At 40.1% G+C, this 18158-nt stretch overlaps 1 protein-coding gene across 6 annotated transcripts in view; it reads left to right on the forward strand.

Annotated features, from left to right (window-relative positions):
* Positions 1-18158, forward strand: part of LOC113170032 (RNA-binding protein Musashi homolog 2) — a 197017-nt gene that overhangs the window by 162341 nt on the left and 16518 nt on the right. For 3 of the 6 annotated variants that reach the window (XM_026371891.1, XM_026371892.1, XM_026371894.1), the window contains exon 11: positions 15538-15657. The exons of 1 other annotated variant lie outside the window; for it this stretch is intronic. In XM_026371891.1, the coding sequence (XP_026227676.1) occupies positions 15538-15657 (120 nt within the window). The remainder of the gene's footprint in view (positions 1-15537; positions 15658-18158) is intronic. 2 more of the 6 variants (XM_026371893.1, XM_026371895.1) reach the window with 1 other exon arrangement.

Consider the following 18158-nt stretch of genomic DNA (forward strand, 5'->3'; position numbering starts at 1 on the left):
ATTTGATGGCAAGCAGTGGTAGTCTGTCTGCCAAATGAAAACTGAGGGGGTTGTGATGTTTGAATGCAAATGTGACGAGATTGAACCTTGTCATTTTCTGTACGAATATAAACACCCCAGTGTTTGAGATCAAGATTCTAGACATGTGCTCAGTTGTTACTATTTACCTTCAAATAACAGCAGTCCATCAGACGTGTGTCAGACTCAGTGTTATTGTATTGCTGTTTACATATGATTTCAAAAAAAGATATGCTGCTATTACTAAAGATGGACACACAGAGAACATGCTTCCAGGAAAAATGTCTGATAAGATCATGTACTCAACTTCATCTTTGGAGTATCCCATTCAGCTTTGCTCTTGCTTACTAAAAGTCAAAGTTTTGGTTCCTTCATAATAATAAATAAACACAAACTACACTAAAATAGTAACATAAAAAATAATAGACAGACAATAAAGCAAAATAAATGAGGGCTATCATTCATCACCCATCCTCATCTCACCAAAAGACTCTCTTCTCTCTTTTTCCTGTACTCTCACTTCCCCCCAGCATTTGCCCTAAAGCTGGCTCATAGTAGGCAACATCTGCCCTTTTGAGAATGACAACCAGTCAAAATGATGAATGACAACCTGACACAAACGTGTGACCATGACACAAACAAACATATTCCAGCCTACTGTATGTTTCCCGGTATCTACAGCTGCATGTAAATTGGGGTTTTATTTGCCATATCAGCGTCTGAGATTTGTGCTGCCACAACATACAGTGAGAGTGAACTGAGAAATTAAGCACTGAAAAATTACAGTTTAAAATTGATTAGCATAATATCTGTTCAGAATTAGGAACCCTGCAATTGTGCATAATCAACAGATCTCATTTTAATCAGGGAATTTTGCCAATCACCTCCTGTGTACTGGGGTGGACACATCTTCAAGACTAGATACTGCAGTGTTGTTGCAGTTCAGGTGAACTAACTCTTTAACAGCTGCCATCCTGTTAGGATCATCAGCTAGATGCAATAATAAATATGCCGGCGTAGCGAGATGACAGCATTGACAGTTATACCGTATAACGCTGTCAGATAGCTTTGGAGTGATGTCGGAGTGGTGCATATCTGTGAACGTAGGTATCACTTGAGCTGAGCTAAGGCTGGTAGTTGACATGTCAGTCATTTAACTCCAGTTTATTTTCAAATATTGAATTTGCAGTCACAGTTATTGCACATACAATCAAACCTATTGCTTATATGATGTGACATTAAATTGTTTGCAATAGACAAAGTAAAATTCTTTAATCAGATACACTACTGCTCAAAAGTTTGGGTTCACTTAGATATTTTATTGTTTTCCAGGGACACAACAACACACATGAAATTAGTCTGAATAGTAAATATAGCAAAAGTAAACAAATAAGTGCTGATGTGATTAACTTTAATTAACAGCCATACCAGGAGAGTGATAAAGATGACTGACTGATGAAGAATGATGATTATCTAATTAATATTACAGTATTTGTTTGTGAAATGGATGAAAATGTGTTGTTCTTTGGAAAACAAAGGCATTTGCAAGTGATCCCAAACCTTTGAACAGTAGCATATATGACCATGCATTTCCTCTGTATCTACCCATTGATAAAATAACTAATACTGTTTGGCAGCTGGTGCAAGAATCAAAGTATGAACATGCAGCATACATCACCAGTGCAGAACTTGACTTAAATTATCCGACTTTAGAACTAACATTTATCAGGCTACAAAGAGGACATTATAATTGAAAGTGTCTTTGAATCAAAATTAGGTACAAAAGGAGCTCACTTTGAGTCTATCAGACATTAAAGAGCACACTATTCCCTGGATACTGTAGTTGAAAAAGGTTGAACACTGCATATTTATGCCTTCAACAGAAGAAAGTTTGGTTAAAATAAAGATCTTTGCTTCATGTTGTGGTGGTATGAGTGAGGAATTCACTCCTTTACATTTTATATATACAGTATATTTGTAATTGATTTAATAAAATGTTATATTTTTCTTACTTAAACCCCTAAATGCAGCTGCAAACAAACCGAGAAAGCTGAAGATAACAAGGCATAAGGAACATTGCTGTACATTAGTCTCGACTCTATGCAACATTCTAATTAGCATTAGCTGTGCCCAGCAGTGCCTAGGGGAATATCCCAAGATGTGCCACATTCAAAGCAGTGGTATCAGAGGTGTCTAGTCTGGAGGACCTAGTATGATGAAGGCACTGAAAGCCACATTCAAAGAAGTATAAAATTTGATCAAAGCCTCGCTGTACAACGAAGTGTTGTCTTATTTATCTTACATTACCTTAGGGCAAGGCTGTACACGGTGAAATACTCATTAGATTTTTATTTCTGTGAACATTAAAATGCAAATGGCTTGACAGAAATTATTTTTAGGGATAAGTGCAAGTTAAGCTTATGCTGTGATGTTTATGTATAGTTTATTATGTGACAATGGCAGCAGCAGATATAGAAGAAGAAATATAAAGAGGTTTAATAATGGCAGTATACTCTATTGTGTGCATGATGTATGCATGAATAAGGAGCTTGTCTATATTAGGAAAATGTAATTTAAAAAAGAAAATGGCGTATGCTTGTGTGCATAATGCCTGTGAATAAGCTGAAGAAGTGAACATCAAAAGCAGGGATACGCCCCTCGTACATTCATATTGTACTTTCTATTGTTAACCAGTCTTGTATCAGTTCCTTTCATTACACGCACATGAATGCACAGTTGAACGCACATAGAAAAGGCGTGTTCAAACAAAGCCTGAGATTCAGAAGCTACGTTTGAAGGGTCTTAACCGGGAGCTTCTTTCCTCTCTGCCGTCCTCTTCTGCGACTCTCTGCCTCCACAGCCGTGCCCTCAGAGCCTCCCCTGGCATAAATGACCATTATGGCTCCATTAGGGCTGCTACTAGGAGGTCATTATGCTGCACTGAAAAACCAGGGATGAAGATGTTAGTGTGGTCCCATCAGGGGAGAGACACAGACTGAGTGAGAGAAAGGCATAACACTCAGTCATCCAGCTACTCCAGATGTCATCACAGACAAACAGCAATTCAGGTCCAGTGAGTCAGCCTCTTAAGTAGTAAAAGAACGGAGGGAAAGGATGATTAAGGACAGAAGAGGGCAGCGGTAAGTGCAGCAAGGGTGGAGTGAGGACAGAGGGGTTGGTAATTTTCAGTTACCAGTTACCTTAACACTAAAATATTGCATCTTTAGTTTCGTTCTCAGAACTTATAATAACTAGTGTTTGGAATGGTTTGTTGTACTCGGTGGATTGGTTTTTACATTTATTCTTTTTGTCTCAAGCTTTGTCTGTGTGAGATCCGTTTCTCTGTCAGATGTGACTTGTGGGACAGCATGATGTCTCCCTCCCTCTGTAGCTCCAACTCAACCAACCAACCATGCCTGAGACACAACAGCATGTTTCATCAGACCTAAGTGACAGAAAGCCTTAAATCACCGCGGAGATTTCGCTTTCCGTGAGGATATAACCAGAATCCGGCAGGAGGTTCTTATTTCCACAGCCTCTCTCCAAGGTGGTTTAGTTGGTTAAGAGACTGTCCCATACACAGAAGACCAGGGGTTTTGAACAAGTTCAAGTTTCTTAGCCCTTACTCTCTGAAAGTGTATTACATGTGGCTGTAATGCAAGGTAAAAATAAAGATGTGATTCAGAGGCATATGCCACAATGACACAAGTGAGTATTTGAACATATAAATAAAAGTCAGAAGCAAGGTGGGTGTCAGACTCAGTCCATAAAAGAGACGCTAATGTTTCTCCATACAGCTGTAAATAACAGTCAAAGAAGGCTGTTGACCTTTTGACCCCACTTCTCCTGTAGGCAAAGAATACAAAAACACAAGGAACAGCTGTCTTCCCAGCAGGAGGTATATATAGAAACAGAGCTGCTGACCTGTGCAATTGGCATAATAGTGCTGCTCCTGGGGCTTCATGCCCCTATAAACTGAGCAAAGCCAGCCAAACATATGATAAGTGCCCCAGAGGTCACACCAGGGCATTGGCAACAGTTAGCCTCCAAGAGTTTAGCAACAACTGTCTGCTGTTGGGAGATGGAAATGTTCTGACGCTTTACACTTTAAACCTGTAAATTAAAATTCGATTCTGGAGTTTTGGTGGCACATGACAGAGAAGGTAGGGAAGATATTTTGTTAGAGAAAATAAAGTTCTGCCTACGTCAGCTAAGCAATGATTACTTTCTTGCTTGATTTTAAACATACTAAAAGAAAAAAGAAAAACAGAAATTGTAAGTAACAAGAAACATGTGAACCCAAATAGTGAGAAGTACACGTTAAAACTAAATAATCATTTCCTGTAGCTCCTTTTCAGAGTTAAAACCCACCCTACAAAGCACAGAAGAGTCTTTTCAAACTTTCTGTCCAAAGAAACTTTTCTTGCTACATCATTGCTTCTTGTGCAGATGAAGATGTAGTTTGGTACACCAAGCACAATCATCATCAGCAGATCTAAAACTCTCGTAAGTATTCACATATCTAATTTTTCCTCTGTCGCTTCTTGGCTGCAGTACAGGAGCAGGTGGAAAAAATCACTGGCCTGAGGCTAATGGGGAGCTTGCTTGTGTCATGGATGCCTGCAACATTGTCCTGCAAAAGACAGATCCCACTGTTTGTGTTTTTACTGCACCCATGAGACATAGAATGAGACTGTGGCGCACACAGCAATGCTACTGGTAGAACAGGTTTCTATTGAACTAGAGTTACACAGTAGATTGATCCTTAGATCCTGCGACCATCTCTCTACAAGCTGGATGAGCTGTGACCCCAGCAAGTGGTCCCACAGGCCAGAGTGAGTGCTACAGGGCTGAAAGCAGATGGCCCTCCTGATGCCACACTGACTCACAGATTGGCTTTAATTGCCAAGGCTGATCATTAGCCCAATAGGTCTGTGGAGGCAGGGGCACTCCATGAGTCGCCAGCCTTAAAATAGGGTCTGACGAGGACAGTTGTGATCTCATATGCTTGAACAACCAACCACGACACATCTTTGTCTCACACACTTGGACCCTCAAACACACACAGGCATAAAACTGACACAATGAAAGACTCTTCAAGGCTACCTACGAAGGCACAAGAGGTGCAGTGACTTTACCAGGGGCCTCTCTCTGATTTCCTCTCTGACTCATTGTCTCCACAGCTATGTTAACTGCACACATACACACACACACACACACACGCACACACACACACTCTCTCACTCTGAGCTCCCCAGGCCATGACTCTGTTCCCAGTGACAGCAGTGAGTTTGCTGCTCTGACGTCAGTGTGCAGCACTGTATGTCATGTCCTGTCTACTTCTGTGTGTGCAGTCATAGAGCTAGACTGCTTCCACATTAACTTTGTTGTCCATTAACTACCTGCAAATCCGGTTTATGTATGTGCTTGTATTCAACAGGTGCAGCAGTACTCCAGTTTTACTTCTACTTATTTGTAGATGCAGAGTGTCCAGTCACATGCACATGCGCATGCACATGTGCCTCCTCAGGTGTGTCAACACCAGTCTCTGCCAAACCAGCTACTGCACTCTGACACAGGCAAAACTGAAAGGGTGGCTATTTCCTGAAAGTGGAAGTAGAGGCTCACCTCATTTGCCCAGGTCTTAACTCACCCTAGGACAGCAGGCACATCCTCACACACTGAAGCAGGCAAACAGTCTGCCATGGAGACCCACAGTCTAGGTTCCTGTGGTGGGGAAGATGAGCTGCTGTAAGAGGCAGAGTGGCAACACTAAAGCTCATTATGTCTTGACTGTTGAGCTGCTGGTCTAGAAATGAAACTTGAGCTGCTCTGCCTCGTACATGTCTGCCACCTTTGGACACTGCTGGAGACCAGCAGGAGGACAGAAAAGGAGCATACGTGGAAGTAAGCAGAGGAGTATAATATGTGTGTCTGCAAGACATGCTCTGTGTCTGCTGCCTGTTGTTTTGATGCCACCCACTGTTCAGAAGCTCCAGGGACAGTCGGGTACTTACTATGTCTGTACCCATCTGCCCCCCTCCTTTTCCACTATCTCTTCATCCTTCCCTCCCGCAGACTGTGGTAATAGCTCTCCAGTTGCTCTCATCCTCTCTCTCTCTAGTGCAAAACACATGCAAACATAAACAGTGGTTTCAGAAAGTATTCAGACAACTGTACTTTTTGCACAATACACTGTGTTCTAGATTTAAAGGGATAGTCCATGATTCTAGTTCATTACACATTTTGTCAAATTCAGCTAAATATTTCTGATATTCCTCTAACTGTCTGTCCAGTGTTTAAACCTCTGGTGGTCCTGTACTGTCCCAGCTCTTTAAATGGAGAAACAACTACAGCTAATGGACACAAGGAGCACTTTTGACCACACACAACAGAGAAAGAGAGACGGCAGAAAGTATCTATTCCATCAGTAGTGACAGCCTACCCAGGCGACGTCTGTGCTTGTGCCGACCAATAACTAAAAAAAAATGTCTGCAGACGAATCTGCATATTATATTTTCATAATTTCATAATTCATTAGATGCTCAATTCAGCATATTTGTGTCTCATTATAAATTTCTTGTATTTTATCGGGTGCAAAAAGAGAAAAACAACAACTTATTAGTTTCCCCACTCTCCAAAGATTAGCATCAGCATCAGGGTTTCTTAAGTGCAAATGAATCAAATTTCTACTTTGACCGTCAGTAAGCTCTCAATAACCCTTAGTGACAAAGTAAAGTTTTTTTAATGAAATTTCTGTGATTATTATTATATTGAAATTAAAGGTGTAATCTCTCGTTTACCACCTTATTCAGAAACCTTAATTCAGTACTTTGTAGAATCCCCTTTGGTAGCAATTATCACTTCAGTTCTTCTTTGTCTTGTTTTGTACACTTGCATTTGAAAAGTTTATCTAATTTGTTATGGCATATTAAGTCATGCTCCGTCAGCTTGGATTGAAAGCATCTATAAACTGCCATCTTCAGGTCAGAAACCTGTCCTGAAGCATTGTTGTGGCTGTATGCTTTGTGATAACGTCACACTGTAGCCTCAATTCTGACCAGGCTCCATGTCCCTTCCACTGAGAAAACCCACTCCATGAAGCCGCCATCACCACGCTTCCCTGTAGGGCCGATATTAGCCAGGTGGTGAGTAGTGACTTTAGTTCACAGAGAAAAGAATTCAGTGTTTGTCTCGTCCAACTGGCAAACTCAAAGCAGTCCTTTAAAATGCTGTTTGGCAAACTCAAAGCAGGCTGTCGTATGTCTTCAACTCAAAGTAACTTTGAAGTAGCCACTCGACCATAAAGTCCTAATTGATGAAGTGCTGCTGAGATGGTCATTCTTTTGACAGGATCTCCTATCGCTGCAGAGGACTTCTGCAGTTCTGCTTAGTTCACTTCTCATCACTTTTATTATGGAGATCTACAGTTAAAGCAAACATGATGCACCGGACCAAACTTTAGATTGCTGCAGCAAAGGGTCTGAATCATTTTGTAAGTGATTTCAGTTGTGAATGTTTAAAACATTTGCAGGTATTTCAAAAAACATATCTTTGCTTTGTCATTGTTGGTTATTGAGTATCGCATGCATGCATATAATCTCAGCACACAGCCTTCTACATACTGCCCCTCTATGTGGAAACATTGATAACACCCAGTAATCAAGTGGAAGCCAATGTTGCAGTGCTATTTTTGGGTCATGACACATTTTACCATACTTGCCCTTTGTATCTAGAGCAGTGCTAGATTGTGTAACTGCAGTGCATGCTGCTGCCTAAAATATAGTGAAGTCTGTACTAGGCTAAAATCATGTTAATGAAAAAGTGTCTACAAAGATTCTTCTTCCTGTAATTACTATTATTACTAACATTAATATGTTTTATTTTATTTTTAGTGTAAATTAATTATCAAGTCAATCAAAAGCAAGTTCAACTTAGTGCTGGAAGCTCTCTGATCAGTGCAAATCCACAAACACATATTTAACTTGAATGATGAAATGGCACTTAATGCATTCACTTTCATTTGAGAAAACCTGAAATTACCCTCCTTCATCATTCAGCTGTCCCCTCCACTACCACCCTCAGAACTGGGAGATGGGCATTAAAATGCATACAAAATTAAGGCTGTTTACTTGGACACTAATGAGAGGAGGCTTAAGTAGTCTACTTTAATTAGTATGATTGGCTCCACGGGGACTACACAGGCAGGGCCATAACAACTGATTCACTCAGAGCTCACAGGACCTTTTCATAGTCTCATGAGCGTCAGAGCGGATGTCAGAGGAGATTGCTCTGCAGAGACATGTTGCCTTTACTGATCCCAGGTTGGAAAGGAGCACTGCAGTTAAATGCACTGAAGCAGACCATTACATAAGCACCACTGCAAGGTCAGACATCTGTGTCCTCCCTGTCTGTCTCTTCTCTATTTAAGTCACCCTCATAGAGTGCTTTGGTATTAAGGCGGTTCACCAAGACCCTGTCTCTATTACAAACCAGTGTCACTGTTTTCACAGCCAAATTGATTTAAATGTTTTTGCTTGTGGTAGATTGACTTCTCTTTTCGAAATGCTTTTTTGTCATGCCAAATCGTTTTGCTCTCCATTCAACCTTCTTTACTGCTTGTGCATGAGTGACAAGAGTTATATCAAGGTCTGTGTGGAAGCAGAGTGTATAGATCAGTTCTGCAGCATAGGATACATTTTCATTTTTACAGAAATGCGTTGGAAGGAGTACAAAGAGGAGGTCAAAAGTGTGGCTACACTTCAATAAAGACCCTAGTTTGTACTCTTTGATGCTAGGCTGCCATGCACTTCAGCTACAAAGAAATGGCGCTCTTGTCATTGAGAACTGAAGTAGTAGACAGTGAGCTTTTCCTTAGCTCACTACACCACATCACAATATCACAGTCACAGCTGAATGGTGTGTATTTAGGGTTTGCCGTTTTGGAGACTAGAAGTGTTTCAAATGTGAATCTATTGTGAATAACACAAACATATAGAGGTTTTTTTATTAGTTATAATTTATGATTGATTGACTTGTGATAAAGGCGTATATGGTTCGTTGTAGCATACAGAAATACTGTAGATAATAAAATCTTATCATTATGCCAGACTTAACAGACAATTTACTAAATATCTAAATATTGAGATGTCAGTTCAGCGTCCGTAAGCAAATCACTTAGTCACTATTGGTCTTTTCTCAAGCCTCAACTGTGATATTTGAGGTATTGTGGCTGTACATAACATTGCTCTCCTTACCAGGCAGGCAGATGGATGTATATGTGGAAATGTATGAATAATAATAATAATATACTTTAAATTCTAAATTTCCATCCAACTTTAGCATTTGTTTATGTCTCGTAAAGTGTGAGAGCATTATTCCTGCAGCATGGTGGAATTTGGTTCTCTGGGCTTCTGAATGGTTGCCCAGTAGAAATTTCGTCTAATCGTCCTTCCTGGCCTGATCATAGTGTTCAAAGGTATAAGAAATGTGTGGAATTACTAAGATAAAGCTGGGCTTTGCTGAACTCTGGGCTCACTTCACTTCTGTAATTGACTTTTTCTCTCCTCAATCAGAAGCCACAAGTCTTAACCGCAAAGGATCAGCGTGCCAAATGGTTTCATTACATACAGAAACCTTTACCTTTGGCAACAAGTAGCTTGTATTTTAACGTCGTTAAACGCTGTATTCTAGTACATCTTGGCTAGCCTTTGGTAAGACAAGGAACAGTGAGGTCATTAGGTCAGCTGTTGTGGAAATATCATATGAGCATAACAGTAGTGACATGTCAATCAATTTTTCAAAAGCTGTAATCTATGATGCTGGGATCTCATATTGTAATATCCCAGTATCACATGGCACGAGTTCTTGTCAAAGCAATTGTGCATGTAATGCTCTGACAGCATTTGCCATTTGCCTCTTGAAATTTAGTGCAGTTTTATTCGAAACTATCAACCATCTCTCCCCTAGCTATTTTCTTTCAAACACACTGCTTGGCATCCTGCTCTGTGTATGACCTTTGTAGTGTGTGCACAGAATTCAAACACTGTAAGAAAGCAGGCATACACGCAGCAAGATTAATTCAAATGATTGACAAGAAACCCAGCTCTGTTAATCAAGTTATGGTTATTCTGATTAGGACCTTAATGTGAGTAAGATAACCCGGTTAAGATGTTTACATGAGAGTTGCAATAATATGCGTATTGCATTAGGTCTTGTTATAATTGAATTATTGGTGCGCATGTAAAAAGCTCTTTCTCTCTCTCTCTCCCTCTCTGGCGCCTTCCCAAACACCAGTCTCTGTATTTTATGTGAAGGGGAATCGCTGTGTGTGCTGTAGGTCTCTGCTGATCAGAGGAGAGGTGAGACATGAGCATGTGTGCAGCAGTTCATATGAAAGCCACCTGGCACTCTCCAGCTCTGTGATTTATGCCTTTGATAACAACAACCCAGAGATGCTTTCAACAACAAAGTAGCACTGAAGGATGACAACAATGGGACACTTGTCAGTCTGGAGATGAAAAGATGTCCTGCTACGTGGCTATCTCTTTTGTAACTGATATTTTTTTTCCTTTTGTTTTCTTTATTTGTCTCTACATGTGTGTCTATATATTATGAAAGGCTACCGATGAAGCAAAATGTGAAGTGGAGTCAGTTTTCTTCTGACAAAATGCCTCCCTCCTCCTGTGAGGAGGTGGCAGTGTGCTTCATTGCCTCTACTATGACTTATTTCCGCTGGTCTGTCCTTCTTACTGTGAGATGCTGACTGTAACTGACTAAAAAACAGACACCTTGTGTCCTCCTATATAAGCAAAGCTGTAATGTGATTAAACTTCTATGAATAATTTGCTTCTTTTCAAATTCAGTTTACAGTGAAATCAAATAACTGATAAAAGAATTTAATTATAGTAAAGCTATAGTTAAATATAGCTTATGACAGTTTAAGATATGTAGTTTTTAATATGCTGCACATACTACAAGTTTGAAGTTTTTTTTTATTGTGATATATAGATAATGTGACCATACATGTATATAACTTAATGTAATCATTTTAAGTTATTTACATTTGATGGCAAAATACAAATTATTAATAAAATATGTTTCTTATAGTATTTTAACACAACAGTACGTCTCTAATGCAAGGGATTAGATTTTTTTTTTTTTCTGCCATTTATTTGGTTAAACAAAACAAATGCATAAATTGATATAGCGATGAGCGAATAGCACTTTTTTGTTGGTGTGGCTATTATTTAATTCATTATCATATTTTTCTTGGTACAAAACACCTTCCACAGTTTCATGAGAATGGGTTGGACATCTGTCTTGGCTTTATTTCTCTCTCAATTTTTCATTCTGCTTGTCCTTTGTTCTCCTTGTCTTGCTCTTCTACTCTGTTCATCTGTCTCTCTGCCTCTGTCTGCCCCCAAAACTGAGTGTAGTTGCAGGCTGAAAGGCTCGTCCAGCGCACGCTTTCCCAAAACATTTTTTAAGTCGCTATGTAAAAAACAAACGCTTAGTCAACAGCATAGGTAACCCATAGTCAACAAACTACAGCTCAACATTTCTATGTATATTATTATTGCTATTATTTTATTATTATGCATTTATTCATTTATATTTATTTTCACTGTTTACGCCTATTGTCTTTTAGTTTTCAAAAACATTTAGAGATATAAATTATTTGATCCATATGGCTTCCATAGAAGTATTGTATCAACTGTCCCTTGGCTCCTCCTGTGCACTCGACTCATTTCTTCTGATCGCAGAAATGAGTGGAGTGCTCTATGAATGATGGAGCTCATCTGTCAATGACGAGAGAGCTGCTGCTGGCAGTTTTGGGCCAAAGAACAGTACAGATTATATTAACATCAGTCAAGCTGTTGTCAGACTAGTAGGACATAAATAGGACCTTATTGATGCATAATGCAACAACTTTTCATTGTGAGGTTTTCTGAGTAATAAGATCAGCATGTGAGTCTGCGACATGGAAAGGCAATATGCCAGAAAAAGGTACGCAGAAATGTAATATATATGTATGCAGCATCACAAGAAAAATTAGATGCAGTGTTTTGGGTTTGAAATGTTTATTTGCACAAGATACAAGACTGACAGTTTTATAAAGGAGAAAACCAGGCTTTTGACCGAGTCCGTGCACAGAGGTGGCACTAACAAAAATCCCAAGAAGCCTTGATGGAAAAATTGTGCTGTGCAGTTTGATTACTAGTGACACTGCCCCTACTATGTCTCCCCTTCTGCTTCAGTTCAGTCAAGTTCACAGAGACAAAATACAGGTACACGTAGGAAAAGAACCAGTGTGTGCCAAGGGACAATGCCACTTTATCCATACAAAGTGCCAGTATGTGCAATGCACTAAAATGAAATCGAGCTTTATGTGCTCTAAATGAATGTTGTGCTTTTACACCACAGAGCTGACAAATATTCATTTTAAATATCAGGATATATGTACTTGGGGTGGCATCTTAATATTGGTCAGTAGTGTTGCCAGTGGATTTGGATGCATTGAAAAATACAGGTTTGTGTGAGCTATAAGGAAATGGAAGACAAAGTCAGTGAACGGTTCACATTTGCAACGGTTCTACCTTAACACAAACTGCAGTGTTATTTGTGGAATATGTAAATTTGAGTCTTTAAATATAATCAGTCTTAGTTTCTGCATGCACTCCTGAAGAAGGCTGACTTTCTGCACTGCGGGTTTGAGGAAGGAAAGCTGAGGACAGTTCCCCGGAGTCCGGACACCAAGGCCCCCGGGCCTCCACAGCTCATAAACAGATGTGTCCTTGTCCCCAGCCAAGCGCAGCCACTCAAGTGGCAAAGCAGGGGCCCAATAATTGTGAAGAATTGAAAGCTAAATATTGGCTTTATCTCCTCAGTAATAAAAGGGCCATGAAATTGATTTAATGCTGCAGCGCTTCTCTTGGGGGGCTTCTTACAGCGTGAGCACAAAACAATGAGCAGCAGCCATCTATTAATTAACCTACCTAATCCTGCAAAGTTAATCTCTCACCACAACTTTGCCCGCAACTAACTTCCAAGACAGTGGGTCTATTGGGGGTGTCATGACAATGGCAGGGAGGGGAAGATGGATTCAGACCTTAGGAAAGGAGGGGAAAAGAGGTGGAGAGTGCTGCATGAAACACTGTTCTGCACAGAAACCACTTGGACTGGAAGTGGAAAAGCAGGGGTGTGCGGCCATTATTAGTGTAGTATCACACTTGATTTGTGTTTTTGGGAAAAGAGGTGGAGAAAATTATTTGAACTGTTGGAATCAGATCCCGGTGTGCTGCTGCTGCAGCAGCATAAACGTGGATGATAGCTCTCTTTTTGTTGTCTTTTTTTATATATTTTTTCTCCACTCCCCACACAGCCTTAGTCCCTCTTTCTCTTTTGAGCTGTTAAATAGTTGGGGGGGAAAAGTGAGTGGTATTTCTTTCTCTTCTTCACCTGCCTGCCAGTCGCAGCATGACTGCACCTCACACCCAACATCCATGGTCATATTGTGTCGACAGAGTTGTGAATTACCTCCTTCTCGGCCGCCTGATGAAAAGCTATGTGTTTTTCTCTTTGGATCCAGCTCATCTGACCCTGCCCTCTCACCTCCTCCCCCTCCTCCTCGCCCTCCCTCCGTCTCTCCCGCCCTTTCATCAGTCTTTTGTGTGAGCCCCTCCTCATGGAGGAGCAGTGCAAGGCTGGCTCCGTAAAAAATAGGTCACCTGCTGGTGCTCCTCTTACCTCCACAACATTCAAGAAATAATCCTCTGTGGTGTCCTGTGCCATTTTGTAATGTCTAAACCACAGTCTCCAGAATATGGGCAAAATGTAGGAGAAACACACACATAACACACACATTCAGCAAAAAAGAAAAAAAAACTGTAAGAAAAGCTCCAGTTGAGGGAATTTTGAGATCATTTTTTGCTAGTGAGAAAAGCATTTCCTGTGGAGATAATTTTAGGAGGCTGATTAGGCATAGACAGTGTTGAGCCCAGAGTGAGGAATCTCATCACCACTGCTAATGACATGCCATTCCTGTGCTGAGAGAAGAGCCCAAGCCCTGGGCATGGACTAGCCTCTCTCAGCCACCTCTAGCTACTGTGTTCATTAAGGCCAACAATGTAATTACAATTCACAGATACGGCGTTGGCTTAATTATAGGCTGATTATTAGGCTGATACTTGTTGTAACAATCAGATTCTTAAGAAGCGACTTCATATTTGCATTTATTAAGATTTTTTTTTTACTAGTGGGCCATAAACTGACAATTTGAACAGATTTATGACTGTGTACTGTATACAGACATACCTTTAGAGCTTGAAGCTTAAAGCAAATCTCTGTGTTGGAGGAATATAAATGTTTACATAGAAAGAAGCGTACAGAAGAGGCTTGTTTAGTGTTCATATAAGCTGACAGATTGAAATCCCTGCTGAGTGACAAATCATCCAACAGATGTCTCCATCTGATTGTGTGAAAATGTTTTTTTGTTTCTACTGTCTTCCACCTGACTAGCCAAAGAAGAAATGTGGAATAGTTTGCCTCTTGCATTGCAGTGGATTATTGTGATTCCATAGAAACTTGCAGAAATTGGGAGCACTCCCGAATAAAATGCAAGGATGGTCCCCAGAGGTAGGGCTATTATGCCTCTGTCTCTGCTGCTCAGAAGTGGTTATAATCTTTCATCCAAAGTATGTGACATAAACACCCCTCAGAGCCAAAGTCTTTTACTAATATAATCAGGGACTTGATGAATTGCAAACACAACCAAAGTCAGTTTACTCAGAGTATTATACTGTAGGTGAATACAAATGTGCTCCTTTTTCAGTCTGACAGAAATCTAATATTTAAAAATAAGCTGGAGGACATTAATATGTACTATAATAGTGCTTAAAGTACATCATCACAGTATATATCATTACATGTACAGTAAGTCAGTGTTTTCTATCATTGTCATCTCTAAAGTAACTCTGCAAACAGTACGTCATGGATTTTTTTTTTTTAAAGCAACTGCGATCACGAAAAGGGAAATGTGATAATTATTAGGGTTTCTAATAGCTCATTACATAAATCTGAATGTATGTGTATTTTGTGGGATTTTATGTGTATTTTGTGCGTCTTTTGCATATCTGAAAACTAAATTCAATTAAGAGACATTAAATGACTTAATGTGAATGTTTCCTGCAAGTCTTGATCATGACATGTACTTTGAAGGTGCACTTCAAAGTTTTTTTTAAACATCTGTAGTTTTTCCTCTGATATTCAGGGAGTTGCTCAGGGCTCTCTTTCTGTGTCTGTGTGGATCAGTGGGTCTGCAGGGTTTTGAATATCACAGTGGGTTCTGTAAGAGTCTGCTGATAGATGTCGCCCCGACATGAGCCCTCCTTCTCTGACAGCTATAGTTTTATCCTGTAGCTCAGCGCTGCTTTCAACACTCTCCTGTAGCTCTGGGACGTACTCATCCATGCACAAGAAGTGATGTACGTGTGTGTATGTGTGTGTATGTGCCTGCAGGCTTCCCAGCTACAGCGTACGGACCGGTGGCGGCGGCGGCAGTAGCAGCAGCGCGTGGCTCAGGTAGGGGGGCCCGTGGAAGAGGCGGCTACTTGGCGTACCCACAGAGCACAGGGCCAGGTAAACGCTCTGTCCATGTTCTGTGTGGCTGCTGCTCTCTCCAACTTCTCCTGCTCTGCTTCTTCCCATAGACTTAGTACTCTGAGCCCCCATGCACACCATGCAACATTTTTCACACATAAAATAGAGTTTTTAACTAATCTCTGTAAATATACACGGTTCTTCTCTAATTTTAATTTGCTTTAAGAGGTAATGTGCACTCTTAGCTTCAACCATACAACCCATGTATTAGAATAACATAACAACATGATACTCCTCAGCCAATAGGACCCCTCTTACACCTGTGGTTTCCAAACAATGACGCACATTCTTTTAAATGGGTACTTAAAAAGACCTAATGGGATCAAAGCAAAATCTGATTAATTGTAATTATAATTTGATTTATTCATTCTTATGTAGCTCAGTTCAATGTACTGTATAACATCTTCTCACACACGCTCCTGGAAGAAAACTTTAATCAAATGGAGTCATCTTACAACACCTGCACTCTAGGCAGTGCTTAAAGAGATACAGTTATGCATGCTGTGGCTTTTAGATAAATAAGATGCACAAGTCTAAAAGTAGGTTAAAGCAATTTGAGGACTTGTTCTTGAAATATGCTTGCCTCTGACAATTTGGTGGATAGTATGGTTTTAAAAGAATGTGCATAAATGATCTTTGGCAACTACTAGAATAGAATAAAATAGTAAGTGAATGGAAAGCTAAGGTAACAGCAGTAGTCAATTTACACAAAAGCTAATCTTTTTTTCTTTTCTAGCACTATTCTGCTATATACTTACATATCTATCTGCTTTGATCTGATCATTTTAGGGCCAAAGTCCCTATTTTGGTTGCCTCTCTAATAATTGATGATGTCAGTGCAATAGAGAGTTCAGCTTATGATGTTGTTGCACTCATATGAATAAACACAAGTTTAAAATTTCAGACAGAAAGATTTAAACTCTTTACTAGTATATATAATGTACGTATACTTTACTCACATACTGTGCAGGAAAATAACTCGCAAGTGATTTGTGCTAAAAGCAGGATGCAAGTTTCTGTCTGTCTTAAACACATTGATTTTCTTGTCGACTTCATTTAGACATCCTGCGTTTTCTCTCCTTACAACTGTAGATCATTCAATAGCTGTCAATAAAAGCTCCCCTGATTGAACACACAGCCTCCAGGCTTTAGGGAAGTCTGGCTTTCCTAATCAGACACACTATTAAACGCTTGTTGGAGAAAATCTGTTTTAATTATAACTCAGATGTTGTCAGGTCTGTGCAGTCGCTCACAGATATGAAGTCCAAAAAGATGCTGTTTAATGCCGTGTGCTGTGATAGCTTAAAATGCACACAGGCAGCTACAGTACAATTGACTACGGCGTATGCATACTACCAGCATTAGACACACATACAGACAAACAAATTAACCTGCGTGCCCTCATTTGAACTTAATTCAAATCAACATAGGGAACACTGGAAGCCAATCAGATGCTCCTTCTTTCACACCGAGCTATTTGATTTTCCATTTTCAAAACAAACAATTTTCCCAACAATTGCAATGAACATCACCAAGAAGCAGGGATGTTGATTTGGGGTTAGCAGCAGCCAGGAAGCAAGAGACGTGATGGCAACCATCATGTACAGTTTAATTCTGACAGCTGCAAAAGGAAGGCAGACAAGTAAATGATTATGAGCAGAGAGTGATGGGAGGGGAGAAGATGGAGGGTTAGAGTGGTAAACAGTGACATCATGGGCCTGTTTTAGAGTACTTAAACACCCATGAGGCAGTTAAAAGAAAATAACACTCAGTGAAATCTCCCAGCTTCCTTAGTATATGGCACAATCTGCCTGCCAAAGAGAATATTTGTACCATAATATCGAATGTGAATTTAGTGAACCCATAAAGTGGCTGTAGGTTGTCACCTAAATCACCTGTGTCCTGTTCCATGCATTAACTGTTCTAGCTTCACTAATGCATTGTGATGCTACAACTAGTTCAGCTCTTTGTTTTGTGAATTGTGGCTTCTGCACAAAGTCAAAAAGGTCTACAGATGATGATGCTAACACGCTACATGGATTCATACTGTACATTCAGTGGTCTCCTGTGTCTGTACAGGCACAGGCGACATAGATTGTTTAGGATTGACCTTCCTTCATCTTTGTATAATGGGTGGATCTCTATCTCACAATTTAAATGGCAGCACACTGATGTAGCATGTAAGTGTGGATTCTTTGTGCTTTGACTCCACCTACAGTTCCCATAGAGCACCATACTGTATCGTTTGTCTACAATGACCCAGTAGGAGGGGATCAGGGGTGGTGGCCTGCCAACTAAATTGGCATTTAAAACCAAAGATAATACATTTAAAAAACACATAGACATAATTCAGATCAAATTCCATTTTGATACTTGAACACCTTCAGTAGTTTGGTTCAATATTTCTCTAAAAGAAACCTTGTTGTGTCTTTTGCGTGTGGCACGAGGCTTGTTTGTAGATTGTCAGCAATGTACACAGA

Source organism: Anabas testudineus, chromosome 14 (assembly GCF_900324465.2).
Source record: "Anabas testudineus chromosome 14, fAnaTes1.2, whole genome shotgun sequence".
Lineage (NCBI taxonomy): Eukaryota > Metazoa > Chordata > Actinopteri > Anabantiformes > Anabantidae > Anabas > Anabas testudineus.